General features: G+C 53.4%; 1 protein-coding gene across 7 annotated transcripts; it reads right to left on the bottom strand.

Moving 5' to 3' along the window:
• Positions 1 to 1,846: 1,846 nt before the first annotated feature.
• On the bottom strand, positions 1,847 to 20,572 carry LOC143164652 (uncharacterized). Of its 7 annotated transcripts, XM_076347524.1 has the most exons (12): positions 20,423 to 20,434; positions 19,042 to 19,256; positions 13,586 to 13,717; positions 11,871 to 12,212; positions 8,512 to 8,781; positions 8,181 to 8,297; positions 6,952 to 7,053; positions 6,020 to 6,142; positions 5,684 to 5,779; positions 5,218 to 5,310; positions 3,905 to 3,981; positions 1,847 to 2,827 (listed from the first exon to the last, which is right to left on the bottom strand). In XM_076347524.1, exons 3-12 carry the CDS (start codon positions 13,617 to 13,619, stop codon positions 2,783 to 2,785), a joined length of 1,299 nt encoding a protein of 432 aa, XP_076203639.1. In that variant the 5' UTR covers positions 13,620 to 13,717; positions 19,042 to 19,256; positions 20,423 to 20,434; the 3' UTR covers positions 1,847 to 2,782. The 7 variants fall into 7 exon arrangements, with proteins under 7 accessions (XP_076203639.1, XP_076203640.1, XP_076203638.1 ...); XM_076347525.1 differs by lacking the exon at positions 19,042 to 19,256 and having other exon boundaries at positions 20,423 to 20,572; XM_076347523.1 differs by lacking the exon at positions 20,423 to 20,434 and having other exon boundaries at positions 19,042 to 19,426.
• Positions 20,573 to 20,861: the final 289 nt, after the last annotated feature.

Below are 20,861 nucleotides of genomic sequence, written 5' to 3'. Positions count from 1 at the left end.
GGACGGCGAGCAGGATGAACCCCCCCATAATCCAAGAGGAAGCAGTTAATGACCTGCTACGCCACCTGGATGCTCACAAGTCTATGGGGGCGGATGGGATCCACCCGAGAGTGCTGAGGGAGCTGGCGGAGGAGCTTGCCAAGCCACTCTCCATCATTTATCAGCGGTCCTGGTTAACGGGGGAGGTCCCGGACGACTGGAGGCTTGCCAATGTGACGCCCATCCACAAGAAGGGCCGGAAGGAGGGTCCGGGGAACTACAGGCCTGTCAGCCTGACCTCGGTGCCGGGGAAGATTATGGAGCGGCTCATCTTGAGGGCGCTCACAAGGCATGAGCGGGACAACCAGGGGATCAGGCCCAGCCAGCACGGGTTCATGAGAGGCAGGTCCTGCTTGACCAACCTGATCTCCTTCTATGACCAGGTGACCCGCCTAGTGGATGAGGGAAAGGCTGTGGATGTGGTCTACCTGGACTTCAGTAAGGCCTTTGACACTGTCTCCCACAGCATTCTCCTCGAGAAGCTGGCGGCTCATGGCTTAGACAGGTGGACTCTGCGCTGGGTAAAAAACTGGCTGGACGGCCGGGCCCAGAGAGTTGTGGTGAATGGAGTGCAATCCAGTTGGCAGCCGGTCATGAGCGGTGTTCCCCAGGGCTCAGTTTTGGGCTGGTCTTGATCAATATCTTTATCAATGATCTGGATGAGGGGATCAAGTGCTCCCTCAGTAAGTGTGCAGACGACACCGAGTTGGGTGGGAGTGTTCATAGAATCATAGAATCATTGAAGTTGGAAAAGACCTCTAAGATCATCGAGTCCAACCGTCGACCCAACACCACCATGCCCACTAAACCATGTCCCTAAGCGCCACATCTACACGTCTTTTAAATACTTCCAGGGATGGGGACTCCACCACTTCCCTGGGCAGCCTGTTCCAATGTTTAACCACTCTTTCAGTAAAGAAATTTTTCCTCATGTCCAATCTAAACCTCCCCTGGCACAACTTGAGGCCATTAAAGCAGATTGTTGATCTGCTCGAGGGTAGAAAGGCTCTGCAGAGGGACCTGGACAGGCTGGATCGATGGGCCGAGGCCAATTGTATGAGATTCAACAAGGCCAAGTGCCGGGTCCTGCACTTTGGCCACAACAACCCCATGCAACGCTACAGGCTTGGGGAAGAGTGGCTGGAAAGCTGCCCGGCGGAAAAGGACCTGGGGGTGTTGGTCGACAGCCGGCTGAACATGAGCCGGCGGCGTGCCCAGGCGGCCAAGAAGGCCAATGGCCTCCTGGCCTGTATCAGCAATAGTGTGGCCAGCAGGAGTAGGGAAGTGATTGCCCCCCCTGTACTCGGCACTGGTGAGGCCGCACCTCGAGTACTGTGTTCAGTTTTGGGCCCCTCACTACAAGAAGGACGTTGAGGTGCTGGAGCGTGTCCAGAGAAGGGCAACGAGGCTGGTGAGGGGCCTGGAGAACAAGTCTGATGAGGAGCGGCTGAGGGAACTGGGGTTGTTCAGCCTGGAGAAAAGGAGGCTGAGGGGAGACCTCATCGCTCTCTACAACTACCTGAAAGGAGGTTGTAGCGAGGGGGGTGTGGGTCTCTTCTCCCAAGTAACAAGCAATAGGACAAGAGGAACCGGCCTCAAGTTGCACCATGGGAGGTTTAGATTGGATATTGAGAAAAATGTCTTCACCGAAAGGCTTGTCAAGCATTAGAACAGGCTGCCCGGGGATGTGGTGGAGTCACCATCCCTGGAGGTATTTAAAAGACGTGTAGATGAGGCGCTTAGGGATATGGTTTAGTGGGCATTGTGGTGTTGGGTTGACGGTTGGACTCAATGGTCTTAGAGGTCTTTTCCAACCTTAATGATGCTGTGATCCTAGAGGGGAAGGTGTGATTGCAGAGCTGAGCAGAGCTGCCACCCCCGAGAACCACCAGCCCGACTCACTGCACCTTAAAAAGGGACTTATAAAGGCAGGAGGAAGAAGCAGCGCAGAAAGCAGCACCACACACGGGTGGTGACACTGAAATCCTCACGTGGGCAGAGTCCAGCAGAACTCCGCTGAAAGCAAACCAGGGTCAGCTTAAAGCTTCAGAAGCAGAAGCACAGGCAGGGCAGCTCTGGCAGCAGCACATCTCGGCTGTGCTTGCGCAGCATGGCACGCACATCTTTTATACTGGAGCCACACTGACCAGGCCAGCGGCTAAAGCTGGGAGTTAATCTGCTCTTCTGCAGCTGTCTACACTAATTAATAGCAGCAATACGTTCCGGTTGAGACAACTGGATCAAATTCCTGGAAGCACTCCAGAGCATCAGCTTTTTCCCTTGATTGACATTTACATGTCTTTTGGGGGCTTTTTTTGTTGACTCATTAACATATTCAAAAAGAAGGCATGTGGTGTGACAGCGTCAGTGAGGATGGTTAACCTCCAGCTTGGAGTCTGATACAATTTCTGGCTCATGGAAAAGCTGCCCCTGCTTGGGTGATGACCAGCATTAGCAGGAGCAATGGCTTGTATTTTCTCTTAGCCTGCGTTTTATCAACAGAGGGCAGGGAAAGTGGGGTGGGGGGAGTATGGTTTGTTACCTGGACCTATTGCTTGGAGACCTGGGTGGCAACATTTAGGCAAGATTTTTGCCAAAAGCCTTGCCTTGCTAGTGCTAGGGTAGAGGCACGGCTTATGGACGCCTTGCTTCGGCCGACGGCAGCTTCCCAGCTCTTCGGGGCTCTTCCCCGGCTGCCCACGGTGTGTGAGTGCAGCTCCACGGCTGGCGGAGGGACGACCCTTTACTCACCTTCCTGCTTCTGTCCTCGGGTTTCTTCCATCACCTGCTGAAAACACAGGGACCGTGTCCTTTGGTGGCACGAAAGGGACCGGGAGCTCTTTGGCCACATCGTGAAGCATCCCATAGCAAGCCGCACTGCGGGGGGGGGGGGGGGGCAGGTTGCCCCAGCCCTGGGACGAGCACCCCCGCCCCGGCACATGGTGCCATTGCACTCCTCTTAAACATCCCAATCCCTCAAATCACCCCCAGAGACTGGCCTGGGGGGGAGGCAGTAAATCCCCCCCCCCCCCCCGCACCGCACCGTGACCCCCTCCAGAGGTGGGGGAAGGCTGCAGCTGCACATGCGCCAGCACCCCCGAAATGCAGGGGTGCAGCATCAGCCCCCGTGCCGACATCAAGCCTAAGGCTCAGCTGCAGGGGAAGTAAGGGGGGGCTCCCCGACCCTCAAATCCTTCTGGCATTTCTGAAATAAGGAGGCAGGAGAGGAAGGTGGGGCTGGGGCAAGTCTGCCCCGGCCGCGGCGAGGCTGCGCTGGCAGTGCCGGCATGGGAGGGAGGGAGGTTTCTCCGAGACAGGGCGGGGTGGAAAAGGGAGAGAGTGAAGCGAATACAGGAGGCGTGCGTATTCAGTGTTGATGTTGTGAGTAAAGGACTTGTGGTTTTCCTCTGTGTCTTACTTGTAGCTGTTTTGGGTTAGGTGTAGTAGAAGAGTATGTTTTTACCCAAATCAAACTGCAGCAGCCCTGAGAACTGGCATACTTGGGACACCAAGATGTTTCTCCGGGCAGCCGAGCACGTCCCTGCAGTGCTGGCACAGGCGGGTGAAACTGCAGTACTCGGGGCATCGTCCACCACACCTCCAAACCCAGGAAAGCTCCCCGGGACGTGGCAGTGACCCCACGGGTCCCATAGGACCAAGCTGAACTACGGCACCAGCCACCAGCAGGCTCGCTGTGTCCCCCCCAGGGTGAGGACAAAGCCCATAGCATTCTGCAGGAAGGCAGGCAGAGGCTTCCTTGTTATTATGAATTAAATATTCATAAATATTCATTATGAATTAAATACTCATAATTAAATAATAAGGATTTGCAATAGCAGGGAACCAGCTAATGGCAGTGAGTTACCAAGGTGGCCATGACTTGTGTGCTCTGGATGGCGTGCTGGTTTTCCATCATCTTTTCCTTCTGCTTGTTTCTGCAATCTGGAAATAAAGGAAAGGCCAAGTAACTCCTGGGTTCCCAACAACGCCCCGGCAATTTGGGCCGCAGTCCAGAATTAAGGAAGTTAATTCTGTCCCTGCTGAAACCAGGACAATATCTCATGGGACAGGTGAAGAAAATCTTGCTGCAGGGAGCAATGAAGATGGGAGCCTTTCATTGGGCAGAGCCCCTCTGTTTCCAAAACCAGGAGAACCCTGTTTGGGGGGGGGGGGCGGGGGGGGGGGGGGGCAGAAAGCAAGAAGGCAGCCTGGAGAGTGGACTTCTGCCTATGACACCCTCCTTGCCTGCAAGCCCCGCAGCTCTAACCTGCCTCCCTTGGGCTGTATGGACTCGGTGCAATATTTCCTATATTTCAGACTTGGAAATGCTCTGGGAAAGCATGAGAGTCCCCTTTCAATCCTTTCCCCGAGGGCATCCTCTCCTCAACAGGCTACTGACCCTCCTTCTTACCAGTTCCCCGAGATGCTACATGTGATTCCCGAAGGCTGAGCCAGCGCTTTCGGGAAGCCCACTAGGATGGCCAGCTGGCCCTCGAGACCAGGCCACCGCAGAGCCTGTGCAGGGGGAGGCCAGATACAATTGCTAATCATGGCAATGAGGGGATTCACATGGTGAGACCACAGAAACCAGGAACTTTAAAAGGAGAAGCTGGAAAAAACCACAGTAGACACGTGGAAATCACGTCCCTGATCTCTTCCCTCCCATCCCAGAGCTGGAGGGATGGAAAATGAACTACTTGACCTCACTCTGCAAGCCCCACTTCACTGGGATGACTGGTCAGCTGCTCTCCTGGGTCATAAGATGTTCCCAGACCTATTTCTGCCTCTTTATCAGACAGTTTTCTCCTCCCAAAGTTTGCCATAGCTGAGGTTTTTTTGCCCAGGGTATGGCTATCGCTAGGGAAGACCACGGTAGGAGGTTCTGGAGGAGAAACTCGCTTCCCTTGAGCACCCGTGGACAAAGCAGAGGTGCTGGCAAGGACCGCAGGCAGGGACCAGTGCCTACTGTGGCTTTCCTAAAAGGATGGACACCAGAGTTGGGTCCTCAGCTGATTTGGACAGTCCCGCTCTTTAAAAGAAAAGTCTGGCTTTTATCTAACTGAAAGCTTCTTTCCTCATGCCCGCTGCCAGGGGAGGGTGTGAGAGCTGGGCCTGGGGGGGTCTCAGTGGCCGAGCCGCTCGTTACAGTTCCTGGAAGGAAACTGCAGGGCTACTTACACCATAGGAGGAGGAGCAGCAGCGTTATGAGGACCGCTACAGCAGCAAGGACACAGCTGGTCGTCAGATCAACGGCCTCCGAGCAGCCTCGCTCTGCCAAAGAGAAAGGGAGAACTTGTCAGGAGTTGCTCCTCTGGCCAACACCCCCCTTTGAACACTTACGCACCATGAATTTAATCCAGGGACTTCTTATGTGACAGAAAGGGGGGGATCCCTGTGTTTCAAATCATGGAGCCACCGTGATGAACCTTGCTTTGCTAAGTAAGAGCTACGACCTCCCCTCTCAGTGCGAAGCTGCCACGACTACGTCAACTACAACAAGGTTTCTTGCAGGACCAGCCATGCAAAACCACCTAAGGGCTCTCTCTGCCCTGTGTGAAGCCAACCCCCCCCCCAGATATCCCACCGCTCCCCAGAAGAAAGGCAAGCAAGGGCACGGGCGGTGCAAACCCGGGCCACCCCTTACCATGGAGCTGCTGGATATTGTGGAGCAAGAGGGTGGTGAACAACAAGTTGACGATCAGTGTTGTGGGGGCTGTAGAGTTCCGGATGACACGGTGCCCTGGGAGAGGGAAAAATTGCTGACGGATGAGAGAAAAATGCGTAAGGATTGCAGGCTGGCCCATGGAGGAGCCGGGCTTCGGCGGGAGGGTGAGCAAGGTGTGGACAATGTCTCTGGACGTGTGCCACAGCAGCATGCCGAGCCTCCGCTCCCTCCTGGGAGTGAAAACCTAAGGACTTTACTCCTGGGCTCTTGTCAGGCCTTTTCCACCAGAAGTTTAGATCATAAACAGCAACTTACACGCTTTGATTTTGAAGCGGCTAAAAGCTGCTGGTCTCCACACCACTGCTGCTGCCGCCTGGGCAGTTGCTATCACCGCAGCAAAGAAGAACAGCCCAAGCAAGACGAAGGCAGCGGAAAGACCTGCGGGAGCAGAAGTAAACCAGAAGGTGAGATGGAAACCGGTGGAGGCAGTGGTCTGAGAACAAGGCGAGGAAAGTTGGCTTGTGGCGACCCTGCACCCAACTGCTCCATCTGGGAGAGCAGGACCTGTCACCCTGTGTAACAGAGCTGTGCAGCAGGAGCAGGACTGCAGAACGCAGCCAGGAAGGGTCCCCATGGCCTGGGGATGGGTCTGGAAGCGGGACTGGCTCGGTGCTGTTGGCCAGGGGACCATATCCTACAGCTGAGGACAGTTTTTATCCTGGAAGTTGGTAGCAAGCAATATTTATTATAAACGTACACATAGGCAGCACCCTTCTTTCAACTGAGAATGGGGAGAAGACCCGCATGTTTGGGGGGGGGGGGGGGGGGGGCGTGGGCGTGGGGGGGGCGTTTTCTTTGGACTCTTTTGCCTTAATGTCCTCTTGCAGCTCAGCATGTTGCAAATGAGCACCCATGGCATGACCAATAGGTAGAACAGCCAAGCTTTGTGTTCATCGCCCATGGTCCCTTAAGGTCTGGTGGAAGTGGTTTCTGAACCGCTTTTTAATTTTTGAGAAGTCCTGGAGAAGGGGTGGTGGTACCTGGAGAGTACAAAGGGACAAATGTAGCCCTTTGGTTTCAAAAGAGCAGAGAAAGAGGAGCCTGCAGGCTACAGAGCAGTGAAATCTAACTTCCATTTCTCCAAATCAAATACCGCTACATCAAAGATGCTATTGTAAAGACCTGGAGGAAAAAGAAAGATGAGACACTGAAGCAATCGAGAACAAATCAGGTTAAATGAATCCTACCTTCTTCCTGCATCCAGATGATGGAGGTGGCAAGCAGGAGGAGAGAGGAGATACACAGCAGTCCGTGGGTGGACAGAATTATATGTTTCCATGCTTCCTCTCCTGGGAAAAAAAGGCAAACGTACTCAGTACCACACAAACAGGATGGGTGCAGCCTGCAAAGGGAAGATAAACAACAAGCACAGGCTTTCTTTGTAACGGATTGAATCCCTGAGGTTTAGAAACCCTGAAAAGAAAACCTGGTGAACTTTCAAGGGCTTGCTTTGACTTCAGGAGGAACCAGGAGAAACCAGCCAGATTTGGGGTTGTTCCACTCTGAACCGGACACCAATTCCACGTAGTGAGACACTTTACAACACTTCTGTCTGAGTTTTTGCCTCCTATAACGACCTGACAAGTGCTGGATTTCCTCCGGAGACCCATTTCATGGGGGAAAGCCCACATGGCACAAGCTCTTGCCACAAGCACCAGGCACAGAGAACTCCTCAGGGGAGATTACCCGCAAAGGCAAGACCTAACGCCACAACCTGCACATGTCCCCAGTGTTAATGGTGAGAGACAAATACACACGGGAGAACTTTCCTGCCAGCTGTAGGGCTTCACCTCTGCTCTCCCAGTGGTCTCCGTTATTCTGGGGATTATTCCTGGTGGGTAGAAAAAAGCACTAGCAGATTACAAAGACTGTGTGGGAGGACTTGCTGTCGGCTATGTCTTTAGGTTTGTTTTCTGTTAATCAATATATATGTTGCTACCCAAGAACCCACGTTAACCTGTACGGTCCTTGGGTACGGATCCAACGTCATGACCCAAACACCAGTGCGCTCGGTCACCAAAACCCATGAGACATGATCTTTGGCCAGCTCCAGGCAGGAAGGCTCTTCCCATGCAGCCTGCGTGTCCTGCAAGTTTTATTTCTTCCCAGGATGCCCGAGGAATGGGAGAGGAATGACTCAGATGCTTATGTGTGATATTTATGCTGTGTGATATTTTTGGCTCCATCTCTCACAAAGCCATTTGGGATAAGCTGCTTCTGGGGAGTTTTATTTTCTGTGCCAGCTACAGAGGCGTAAGAAGAAATGCATGAGCTGAGCACATTTCCTCCCACCACCAAAATGAATTAGGACGACAGGGGAGAAGGAGCTTGGCTGAGGCTTTCTGCCATCTGCCCTGTCCACGGTGGGGAGAGAAGGGTTTAGTTTGGGGGGCTGGGGTGCAGCCCTGGCACTCACCGAACCTGCGCTCCCTCAGCTGACAGAGAAGGATAATGAAGCCGGTGGCGGAAACGGTGACGAACATCAGCGCGACGATGACCAGCCTCTGCATGTGGTGTAGAGGAGGCGTGAGACCTGCAAGGCAGGGCAGGAGGGAAACCCTACACTGGGCACAACCCCGAAACACAGAGAGGCGATCCCAGGAAACTGGAAAATGGTGGAAAACCCAAGGGACGAGTCCTGGATCTTCCTTGCTCAGGAAAGCCCGTGAGAGACAGTTGCACCCTGCGGGGTGGACCTGTGACAACATGACCAACCGCCGGACCCACCGAGGCAGGGCAAGGCTAACCTGTCACTGTCAGGTTCAGGGCTGCCTCCTTCCAGCTTATCACGTTGCTGACGTTGCAGGAGTAGGAGCCGCAGTCCGACTTCTCTCCGTTCCTTATCTGCAGCATGGTGACGTTTCCGGAGAGCAGACAGCGCTTTTCGGGGGGAAGGGGACGTCCCTCCTTCTTCCAGGAGATGGAAGCCACCGTTCCCTCTGGCACCACGCAGACCAGCTTGATGGGCGAACCTGCCAGGTTCGAACTGCTCTGGAGCTCAGGCTGGGGCACGGGCTCTGGAAAGCAGAGAGCAGCACGGTAGCACTCCCAGGAGCGTGAGTACTGCCTTGCTTTGGACCTGAAAACTGGCCGACATGCAAGAATACTGAGCCCCTTGGGGAGGGAGCAGGTCCTTCCCTTCTGATTTACACCCCAGGTCGGTTTGGAGAGAGAGAAGATACTGCAGGAGCAGGGCAACATCCACCAAGTTCAAAGCAGAAAGCAGATGTCCCCATCCCTGCCACCGTGCCACCCCTAGGACGGACACTGCCAACCCCTGGAGATCAGGCACGGCACCCCAGGCTCAGGGATACCGACCCAAAAAAGCTGCGAGTTGGGATTATGCTGGGCAGTGATGACAGGGACTTTCCGGACACTGTCTGCCATGGGGTGTCCCAAGAGGAGAGGGCTTTGCCCACACAGCAGTGGTGTGGGGAAGTACGGGAGGGGTCAAAGAAGTCATGAAGTTCAGCCAAAGAGCAGCAACGTGGGACTCCGCTGCTGCCTGCGTTTAAACTGGTCCAACTCCACATGGGCCAAAGCACAGAGAAGCAAGCCTTGCATGCTGGAGACCCCTGCCACGTGCAAAAGGAGGGCTGACTCCATCCCTCAGCTAATGCCTAGGTACCTGCACTGGTCAGGGCTGCTCCTAACTACATCTGGACTTCCACTTGATAGCAACCACATGCTCCCGAGTTCCTTCATCCCTGGATGTCCTACATGCAGTAAGCTCATGTAGTGATGCTGAGCTCTAGGAAAGGGAAGTTCAAAACAGGGTGAACTCTCATTTCTGTTTATTTTTCAGGGAAATTCAGAGACAGAGAAAGGCAATGCTGGTGTGAAGGAAGACAGTCTGCAAGGCCTGGAGCTACGCAGGGGGAGCTCCTGCAAGGAGCCACAGGAGATCAGCCACATCTGCCTGGCAGACCCACCCTCTGGTGAAAAGCATCCATAAACCCAGCTGATCTCAGGATCTGACCCTGAAGGGGTTAGCAGGGCAATTGGTGAGGCAGCAGCTTATCCTGGGATTGCTACCAAGGAGCTTCTGGCCCCCGCTCCAAGGGACTGGCCACAACCTGCAGCTCCTGAGTTCCTCAAATTATTACCGTGGCGTTTGTTTTGCTCATCAAATGTGAGCAGAAATCCCTTCTCTTGAGGGAATTTTATGCCATACACTTCCTGTGAGCAGCTGCTCATGACAAAACAACTAGATAAAAGCTAAGGCAGGTGGTGTTCCCTGTTTCTATCACTCCAGGACGAAGGCACCATGCAGCCTGATGTCCCAGCCAGGAACTCAACCCACAGCCAGACTCAGTTGCAAAAAACCCTCTGGCATTTCCTAGCAACTCTTTTAGGGTCTCCAGTCTGTGTCTTTCAAGGCAGTGATGAAACCAGAAATCCTCCTCTAGTTCGAGACTTGCTGCTCCAGCTGGATGCACATAAGCCCGATGGGGTTCATCCCAGGGTACTGAAAGAGCTGCCTGACATCATCGTGGGACCTCTCTCCATTATTTTTCAATGGTCTTGGGAACCTCGAGAGGTCCCAGTCAACTGGAAGCTGGCAAATGTTGTCCCAGTTTTCAAGAAGGGGAAGAAGGAAGACCCTGGTAATTACAGGCCTGTCAGTGTCACTTCAGTGCCTGGTAAAATTACGGAGAAGGTTATTCTGGGAGTTATTGAAAAACACTTGAGAGACACTGCAGTCATTGGTCATAGCCAACATGGGTTCACGAGGGGAAAGTCCTGCTTAACTAACTTAATTTCCTTTTATGACAAGGTCGCCCATCCAGTTAACCAAGGGAAGCCAGTAAATGTGGGTTTTTTGGATTTTAGCAAAGCTTTTGATACTGTCTCTCACAGCATCCTTCTGTGATGGATGTCACAGCACACAGCTAGACGAGTCCATAATACGTTGGGTGAGCAACTGGCTGACGGCTCGGGCTCAAAGAGTTATAGTAAATGGGGTGACATCAGGCTGGTGGCCAGTCACCAGTGGGGTTCCCCAGGGCTCAATTTTAGGGCCAGTGCTCTTCAATGTTTTTATAAATTATCTGGATGCAGGAGTCGAATGTACATTAAGTAAGTTTGCTGATGATACTAAACTAGGAGGAGCTGTGGACTCCCTCGAGGGTAGAGAGGCCTTACAGAGAGATCTGGGCAGACTAGAGAGCTGGGCAATCACCAACTGTATGAAATTCAACAAGAGCAAGTGCCGGATTCTCCACCTGGGATGGGGTAATCCTGGTTACACATACAAACTGGGGGACGAGAGGCTGGAGAGCAGCCCCACGGAAAGAGATCTGGGGGTTTGGGTTGATGGCAAGTCGAACGTGAGTCAACAGTGTGCCCTGGCAGCCAAAGGGGCCAACCGTGTCCTGGGGTGCATCAAGCACAGCATTGCTAGCCGGTCGAGGGAGGTGATTGTCCCACTCTGCACTGCCCTGGTGTGGCCCCACCTCGAGTGCTGTGTGCAGTTTTGGGCGCCTCAATATAAGAAGGACATCAAACTATTAGAGTGTGCCCAGAGGAGGGCGACCAAGGTGGTGAAAGGCCTCGAGGGCAAGACCTATGAGGAGCAGCTGAGGTCACTTGGTTTGTTCAGCTTGGAGAAGAGAAGGCTGAGGGGTGACCTCATTGCTGAGGGGTGACCTCATCGCTGAGGGGTGACCTCATCGCACTCTACACCTTCCTCAAGGGGGGCAGCGGAGGGGGAGGTGCTGATCCCCTCTCTCTGATGACCAGCGACAGGACACGAGGAAATGGAATGAAGCCGTGTCAGGGGAAGTTCAGGTTGGACATTAGGAAAAGGGTCTTCACTGAGAGGGTGGTCGGTCCCTGGAACAGGCTCCCCAGGGAAGTGGTCACGGCACCAAGCCTGTCAGGGTTCAAGGAGGGTCTGGACGACGCTCTTAGTCATATGGTTTAGTGTTAGGTTGTCCTGCGAGGAGCATGGAGTTGGACTCGATGATCCTTATGGGTCCCTTCCAACTTGAGATATTCTATGATTCTATGACTCTATTTTGGTTGCCATCTTGTGGACCTGTCTGCTGCACTGACTGGTGAATCTTTGTCTGAGAAAACCATCCTCTCAACACATTTGACTTACTGATAACTTCAAGGAGGGTTGTCCTAGCTTTATCCTGCATCAGATCAACTGTTGCTTTATAGATGCCGCTGTCCGTCTCTTGTAACCTCTGCAGGAGAATCGAGCCATTCTTCGGATAGAAAATCACTCTGCCTTGGTAAGCCGAGTAAATGGTTGGAGACTGGGTATCTGCATAGTACTGCAGGATGAATTCAGGGGTGGTGTTTCTTATGTATTCCCACTCGGTGAAGTTTATGTTCTTGATATCCGGCGCATGCATCAGTATGGAGGACCCTTCAGCTGCAACTCTTCTTTCTGTGATTTCCACCACTGTGGAGGACCCCTGCAAAACCAGCAGCAGGTCTGGAAATAGGAGAGAAGCCAGAGCAGGGTGGGTTAGTTTTAAAGCAAAAGCCAAGGAACAATTTAATCTGCTTGTACATCCTATTTTTAATTTTTTTTTGGCACAAGTTACCAACTGACTTCCTGAAGCATGTTATGCCACATGTCTGATTTCCTTCCGCTGTTGTCAAGATAAAAACCGTAATGTTTTTGTTGGTGTGTTACATAAATGCTTCTGAGCTGGTTAAGACAAATCCTTGCCCCTTGGAATGAAAATGATGGCAATCTGGACTTTTGGGGGTTTTCTGCACATCAGGAGTTGCTAACAGGGACCATAACCAGTGTGGCTTCACCCCTGGATCTTGAGCTGCTCCCTTGGCACCTGAAAGGAAGAGCATTGCTTGGAAAACAAGCTCTGAAATGCACTTTGTCGGGACTACGTAGTCCTGGCTGCTAAATAATTGGTGTCTGAGAGCTGACCTTTCTGAACGCTGTTAAAACCTATAGGCGTATTCAGCCTCGGCCTCACCATCCTCTCAAGAGGAGGTTAAGCCCTGCAAAACTAATGCTCCCACTTAGCTAAGCGCCCAGTGACCTTATGCATTTGGAAGGTGCTAATTCATCACGTAGTCACATTTCGTGGCACCTCTGAGTAATGCAATGGCTCTCTGGTGCAACTGCCGTGTAGAGGAGCTGCTTTTAGCATGAAAAGGAATCTAAACAGGCCTTTACATAAAAGCCTTTGTCTTGAAAATGTTTTATGGTTTCTCCAGGGGAGAATGAAGCTAATGTGGGGGGGTCAGCCTGCAAGCGGGACCCTGAAACGTACGCTTGGCTGTACAAAACCCAGATGTGAGCATCCCGTCATAGCACTGCTGGCATAAAAGGACTTAGCAAGTGGAAAGTCACGTCCGATATCTCCAGCCCCCAAATCTGCCAGAACCGTCATCCTGGAGCTGCTTTTAGAACGTTTAAAAAGTTATGCTGGTTGCTGAAGAGGGGACAAGCTACAGGAACAGGTACCAAAAGGAAAGCCCGTCTAAGCAAAGAGGAAAGATGATGGAGGGGAGGCTCAGAGGCTCAGGGAAGGGTACTGGAGGGCACACCATGGTTGGAGAGCGGAGAAGAGGCTCACAGGGAAGCAATGCTTAGGCATGCAGTGGAGGAGAGCTGCTTGTAAGAGGTGGTGGTGGTGGTACCCAGGTACGGTGATGCTGCAGCACTGGGAGGAAGGAGGCGTCTGCCAGGATGGCTCCCCAGAGTGCACGCCTTTACCAACACCGCCGCAGCCCGGAGCAGGGATGCAAGGAGAGCACAGAAATGCTGCAAGCATACGCTCTGCAAGGAGGTGCACGGCCAATGCAAGCCCCACACAAGTCCCTTTTCATACTCACAGCCTGCGATGGCCGCCTGCAGCCAGGTTGACATGATAAAGCCCTGCAGGCTCTTTCAAACCAGCAGGAGGGATGAGCTCTTTCTGCAGCGACGTGCTCTTGGGATGGCCGTTCTAGGCATGGTGGATGGGCCTGTGAAGGACATTGTGAAAAGCACCATCGGCATCTGCCGTGCAGGGGTTGGGAAAGGCGAAGGGTGCTCAGTGTAGCGATGGGGGAACCCCATGTGTCCCCATAGCACTGGCATCTCCGCGGGCTGCACAGGCTGAAGCAGGGGGTTGCTGTACAGCAGCCCGAGCCCACGCTGCTCGTAACAGCGCAGCTCAGGGAAACCTTCACGGCCATATCTGTGTTCAGCACCAATTCACCACAGTGATTAAAAAAAGAAAGATCTTCTAGACACAAAAACCACTGATATCCAACAGCATCAAGACCAGCACAGGCGCAGCAGTTATTGGGGGGGACAAGAGCGCCTGGCTGCTTTCTGCAGCCTTTCCTGTGTCCTGCAGCTTTACAACGCTAGCAGGTACAGCCCTGCCTCATCCCTTTAGTGTTTATTTCTGCATCTGCCGGCCAAGAAATTGCCCATTTGTATTTAGCAACCACCTCCACAGCCTCCCAGGGTAGCAGGAGCCACATGCTCACACCCTGATGCCTACACAAGTACTTTCTCTTCTCAGGCTTAACCCACTTTGTCACTTCCTCGAGCAGCCCTGACTCTTGTCCTGTGGCATGGAGTGAATATGGGCTCCGCATGTGCCTTATGCATCACCTTCATGGCTTCAAAAACCTCCATCCCATCCCCTTTCCCACCCCCTCCTCTCCAACCTGAAGGCTCCCAGACTTTTCAGTCTCTCCTTGCAAGCTCTTGATCATTTTGACTGCTGTCCTCTGGGTCTTCTCCAACTTTTTTTAGAGACCTTTTGCCTTAGTTTCTTCACTACGGAGACTGCAACACGCACCGCAACAATTGGTGGGCATGAGAGAGCTCGAGAACAACCTGCCTGTCTCCAACACACTTTGCGATGGGGCGTTACTTGAATGGCAACAGTGCTCAGAGCTGGTTTGCAGAGCCAGGCTGAAAGCTTTGGCGTTTGGACAACAGGGACTGCATTCACTTTCGGGTTTTGCAAGGCTCTGGAGCAAGGGTGATGGCGGAGGACAGCAGGAAAGTGGACAGTGGGACAATTTTTTGGCAAAGGGTTTTCACTGCCCTGTGATCAGAGTCTCAGCCGGGACCAGAAGAGGTCAAGATGGTCTGTTTTAGAGACTTAGTTTACTTTAGAAACAGCCTGAGGTTGGCGGTGGCTAAGGAACTGACTTTTGACGCAGAGGTGAGGAGGTGTGTTTAAGGCTGAGCTCCCTTCGGAGAGACATTACCTCCTGGCAGCATCCAGCTTTCCTCCGGGGAATCCAGCAAACGGCAGAGTAGCATCTGAACGGGAAGCCATTTCCACCGTGGAGCTGCCCACGTGCGCAGCATGCCCAGCATGCTCTCCTGGACCTGGCCAAGCAGCCTCCCAGCCCAGACCCGCGACCCCAAGAAGGGGAAAAAAAACCAAAAACAAAACCCGAAAACCCAAGGGAAGAGAAAACAGCCAGGGTATGTCGTGTTCACCCCTGCAACGGAGACCTCCAGCCCAGGACGTGCCCACCACCAGAGGAGCCAACTGCACGTCCCCGGTTTCTTCCTTACTAAAAGGACTTCAGGAAATAAGGTTCTGGGGAAAATCACCCAAGTTAAAGGTGATTTAGCTTCTGTGCAGCTAAAAACCTATGACAGAGTGGCTGCTGCAGGCTGCAAAGCCACATTAACGTGTAAAAAGCTGGTTATTTGAATACCTTCATGTCTTACGTGAACTCCTTGTTGTGCTCTTCCTAGGTTAGTGGGTACATGGAGACCATGAAAAATCCTGTGATTTCTGTTGTAGGATTTCCTCAAACTGGTATTTTATTCGCCCGTTAACCAACAGGTCTAATTAGAAGTGGAGAAGCAGCAGGAGACTATGTCGTCTTTCCCTTTACAAAATGCCTGAGATGCCCTTGAGATGGGGGGGTTTGAGATGGGAGGGTTGTGGTGCTAAATTTAGCCTCTTTTTTGGCCATTTTGTCTGGTATCCTCTTGCTCTCTGAGCTTTGGGCAAGAACTGGCTGTGGCTTTTCACAGGGAAATGAGAACCATGTTTTGTTTTACAGCTTACAGGGCTGTTTTAAGGATATAAAAACAATAGCTGTGGAAAAAGCACGTATGTTCTTTAGAGGCAGAGGATTTCCTCTACCCAAGCAAATCCAAATAGGTGTGGAAATGACCTTCTTCCCACCCAGTGCAGCTGGGTACGACAGTCTCTCCCTGTGCCTATGGAGAGGGGGATGAGGCTTATCCCAGGAGACGGAGAATAAGGCGTATTTGGAAGGAGGCCACCTCCTGCTCAAAGTGCTGCTGCTCTTTTGAAAAATTAATCCCTCCTCCTCCTCCCTTCTCCCCTCCACCAGCAGACCAGGACTCCTCAGATACGTGGCTGGGGAAATGGGTAAGAGCCTTTGGGTAAAGAGATGCCCACGCAAGGCGGAGGGTGGGTTAGATCTGCCTGCAGTCGCGCAGACTGTTTTATCTCTTGAAGAGAACCTCTCGTCTCACGCAAGGCATTAGCACAGTCGAGTATTTGCAGTCTGAGAGACGGTTGTAAATGTGACCCAACACTTTTGGTAAGGGGCAGATATTTTCAGAAGTTTTCATGGAATCTTACATGAACAGGGAGAGGAATCGGACTCATGAAAATGCACGTACTTAAGGCTATCATGTTTCCCCTTGGCCTCTAGCATCGTTACTATGCTGTGTTATCTTTCATTTTTACAAAATCCACATGGAAAAGCTGAAACGGAAGCACACTGCAGCCTGCTGGAGTTTTACAAAGAGGTCTTTTTAAGGAATATCTTAGGATCTTCATCACAAAGCATGTCTGTAGCACTTGGGAAACACATCCAAGGCACTTCAGCCTCTCATCCAGCCTTTTATAGGAATGGGATGTGCGTCAGCTGTTTTTCAGCTGCAAAAAAAGAGCTCATTATGTGAGCTGGAGCTACGATATCTCCAAGGCACCACATATCTGAACAAAAAATGTCTATGTTGGGGGAAGGGAAGCTCCCCAGCACTACGAAGCCCTGCCAGGCTTTGAAGCCTGCTGAGGACATTAATCAGGGTTCTGCAAGCAAGGCAGAGAGTCCTCCCTGCTGCTGGAGAGGGGTGAGAGGCTCCCTTAGGGATAGGGGAGCCAAAGAAATGCTCTGCCCGTATTGCAGCTGCTTCCTCCTCCTCCTCCTGCGGTTTGCGTGTAGCATGGACGTTGGCAGCTGAAGCAAGACAAAGGGGCTTGGTGTTGTCTGGCAAAACAAGCTGCAGCTGTGTGCCGGGTGAAGCTGAACGCAATCAGCACGGGCGCAGGCGCTGCGCCTTGCTGTTGGCTCTGGCATTATCATTTCGCCAGCACCCATGCGGCCGCGCTAGGAAAGTAAAGATGACGTGTAAAGAGGAGACGGTCTTTATCAGCCCCTGGCAAAAGGAAGGTGGGGGGGGTCTCGGGCTAGGCGTTATCGGAGCGTGGGCTGCAGGGGCTGGCTGGCCCCCGCACGGGATGGGGCTGCTCAAACACCACGTTTACCTGGAGGCATGTCTCCCGAACCAGCGAGGCAATGCCGGTTCCTGCAGAAGGGTGCTGTGATCTCCTGCATAACACATGCATGATTTTACATTAGCAGCCGTTAAAAGCATGTACCTCCCCTGACCTAGGCTAATGGATGACAGACATTGCAGGGACAGACGTCGTGATAGGAAGAAACAAAAGGGATGTGTGATTGGCAAGGACAAAAGTGAGTTCCCACACCAGGGAGCACAGGCACCTGTGGTACTGGCTGGTACCATCAGGCCCTTTGATAAGGATGTACGAGAAACGTTAGAAACACTGTGTGCTCTTTCTGCTCTTATGTAAAGCCCTTACTGTAAAATTATAAGGAATGATCTTAGGTCTTCCCTGACATATTAAAAAAGAGAGATGCAAATCATCCTATTATAAGTCATCTCACAGCTTTGAAAGATTAAATGTCACATTAGCAAATATGAAACCCTACTGAGCAATGTCTAGCTCTGCTCTCTTGGTTTTACGTCTGCTGAGGCACGGCAAAAAGAATGGCAACAGGGGAACTGCTACAACCGATGACAAGTAGAGAAACTGTAAAACGCTACTCGGCAGTAATGGTTTGCATGGAAGGAAAAACCACCTTCAGCTAAAATCCCAAGTCCCCTGCAAACAGCAGGACTATCGTGAAGGTTCTTCACGGCTGATACAAACTGTGACAACCTAAAAAGTCCACAGATTCATTTGTGCTCAAACCAGAAGCAAGAGTAACCAAGAAAGAAGCAGGTGTAACACTCACCTAGAAAAGAGGAGCTGTATGCCTAAGTGCAGCTCTAAATAAACCAAGAAACACCCCTCCTCATAAACAAATCATGAGTTACTTCAGAGACTTTTGTAGCTTTACCCTGCCCTTGTCTAATGCTCTTTGCATCCTGCGGTCAAGACAGACAAATTAAGCTCAGCAAAGAGTCCTGGGACGAAGTAGCCCAAATCACACGTGCAAAAGGCCACCACACCAAACCACAAGCGCCACAATGAGTTCCCCCCACCTGCGAGGGGGGCTTCAGACAGCCCCCGGTCCGCTGCCAGCAGAGCGGCCAGCTCCAGCGGTGCCGGTGGCGTGGGTGAATGGGGGTCAGCGGGCGGCTGGACAAAGCGAGCAGACGCACCATCGCAGTGGCGAGGCTGCAGGCGCTGGAGCAGAGCTCCCTGGATGTGCGCAAATAACCGGGGAGGGGATGGGGGGGGGAGAGGCAGGTTGTCTAGGAGCTATATAAACAGCGCTGTGAGGACTTAACGACGAATCTGCCCGCCTGTAAGTATTTATTTAGTATTTCTGGGGCTGAGTAGGAAGGGAGAGCTGAGCCAGCTGAGCCTGGGGAGCAGAGTCCAGTTCCTGGGGGGGGGGAGCGCTTGCACCCCGCAGGGAAGCACGGGGTCGAGGGGGGGGATCCCCCCGGCCCTGCCTCATCCCTCCATCCCCATTGCTCCAGTAGCCATCCCTATCACTCCAGTACACATCCCCACCGCTCCAGTCTCCCTGCCCCCCCGCTCCAGTCCCCCGGCCCCAGTCCCCAGTCCCCTCGTCCTGTCCCAATCCCCATCGCTCCAGTCCCTGGCCCCCCGGCCCCAGTCCCCGGTCCCCTCGTCCCGTCCCAATCCCCATCGCGCCAGGTCCCTGCTCTCATCGCTCCAGTCCCCATCCCCACCGCTCGTGTCCCCATGCCCCATCTCCCCGGCCCCACAGGGTGGCCCCGGAGGCTGCAGCCCGGAACCCGCCCCCGTCCCCGCGATGGGACACCGGGCCGTCCCCGCGACACTCACCGCGGCGCCGGGGCGGCTGCTCTGCTCGGGAAGCTGGGGCGGGCGGCGGCCGGGGGGCGGTTCGCGGCCGGGGAGGGCTGCCCCCCCCCCCGATGTTTAAAGGGTGCGGGCAGGGTGTGGCGTGTGGGTTGCTCCCCGTGGGAGGCTGTCTGAGTGTCTCTAGACCAGCGTCAGACGAAGCCGCCTCCGTCCGCTTGCCGTGGAACAGGAGACCACTGGAAGCAGCGGTGACCCGGTTTCTGCTCAGCCCCTGGCCACCCCACGCCCGTGGCTCACCCGCGTCCTAAGCAATGGGACCACCACGCACCGAGATGCTCCCTCTGCCCCATGCACCCGCCTCCGCAGGGACCTGGACCTTCAGCTTTCCACTCCGCGAGAGACGTGTCTGCTCTAGGAAGTATCTCCAGCCCACCCTTGTCCCCAGGGACCTCTGGCTCCTCCCTAAGTGCCGCCTTCTACCCACTACCATTGCACTTGGCAAGCTGGTCTTTTGACACCGTCTCTCACAGCATCCTCATAAACAAGGTGACCAAGTCTGGGTCAGATAAGTGGGCAGTGGGGTGGGTTGAAAACTGGCTGAACAGCCAGGCCCGGAGGGCTGTCGCTAACGGTGCGTCCCAGGGGTTGGGAGTGGGGCCAGTCCAGTTTAACATCTTCATTAATGACCTGGACGATGGGACGGAGCACACCCTCAGCCAGTTTGCCAGTGCTACAAAGCTGGGAGGAACGGCGGGTACACCCAAGGGTCGTGCTGCCATCCAGAGGGACCTCAACAGGCTGCAGAAACGGGCTGAGAGGGACCTCGTGCAGTTCAACAAGGGGACGTGCAAAGTCCTGCCCCTGGGGAGGAACAACCCCCGGCACCAGGACACGCAGGGGCTGGCCGGATGGGAAGCAGCTCTGCAGAGCCTGGGGGTCCTGGTGGACACCACCTCGACCACAAACCAGCAACGTGCTCGTGCAGCAAAGGTGGCCAGCGGTGTCCTGGGCTGCATTAGGAGGAGCATCACCGCAGGTTGAGGGAGGTGACCCTTCTCCTCTGCTCAGCACTGGCGAGTCCCCATCTGGAGCGCTGGGTCCAGCCCCGAGCTCCCAGTACAGGAAGGATATGGGCTTACTGGAGAGAGTCCAGCAAAGGGCCACAAAGATGATTCAGGTACTGAAGGCATCTCTCATCCGAGGAGAGGCTGGGAGAGCTGGGGCTGTTCAGCCTGGAGGAGAGGAGGCTCAGGGGGGTCTCATCAAGGGGATTAAATAACTAAAGGGGGGGTGTAACGAAGAGGGAGTCAGACTCTTCAGTGGTGCCCACTGCCAGGCCAAGAGGCAATGGGCACACATTAAAAAGGAAATTCAATCCGAATACAAGAAAACACTGTCTTACTGTGAGGGTGACCAAGTGCTGGCGCAGGTTGCCCAGAGAGGTTGTGGAGTCTCCATCCTTGTCAGCATTCAGAAGCTATCTGACCACGGTCCTGAGCAGCCATGCACCCTCAGCATGTCTAGTTTAGTCTGCTAGATTAAATCAGCCACTTCTTTTTTTAACCTTAATGGTATTACAGAAAAGCCAGAGACTCTGCTGATGAGGGCTAAGCAAACACAAAGTCAATAAATAATTCGTATTTACTGTTACCAGGACAACAGGAAAGCAGGACATAAGGCTTGGAGATATATAAACATGGCCCATGCCCCCCAGTGAAGCTCCTTTCCATCAGTTATTAACTAGAGGTTCTCATGACATTGCGCTTGTAAGAGGGAGAAAATTCCCTTTACAAATGGCAGTGACTGTCAGTCTGTTTGTGTTTGCTTCCCCTGGGGCTGGC

This window comes from Aptenodytes patagonicus, chromosome 9 (assembly GCF_965638725.1).
Source record: "Aptenodytes patagonicus chromosome 9, bAptPat1.pri.cur, whole genome shotgun sequence".
Taxonomy (NCBI): Eukaryota; Metazoa; Chordata; class Aves; order Sphenisciformes; family Spheniscidae; genus Aptenodytes; species Aptenodytes patagonicus.
The sequence above is the reverse complement of the archived record's forward strand: the minus strand, read 5'-3'. Positions and strand labels throughout refer to the sequence as shown.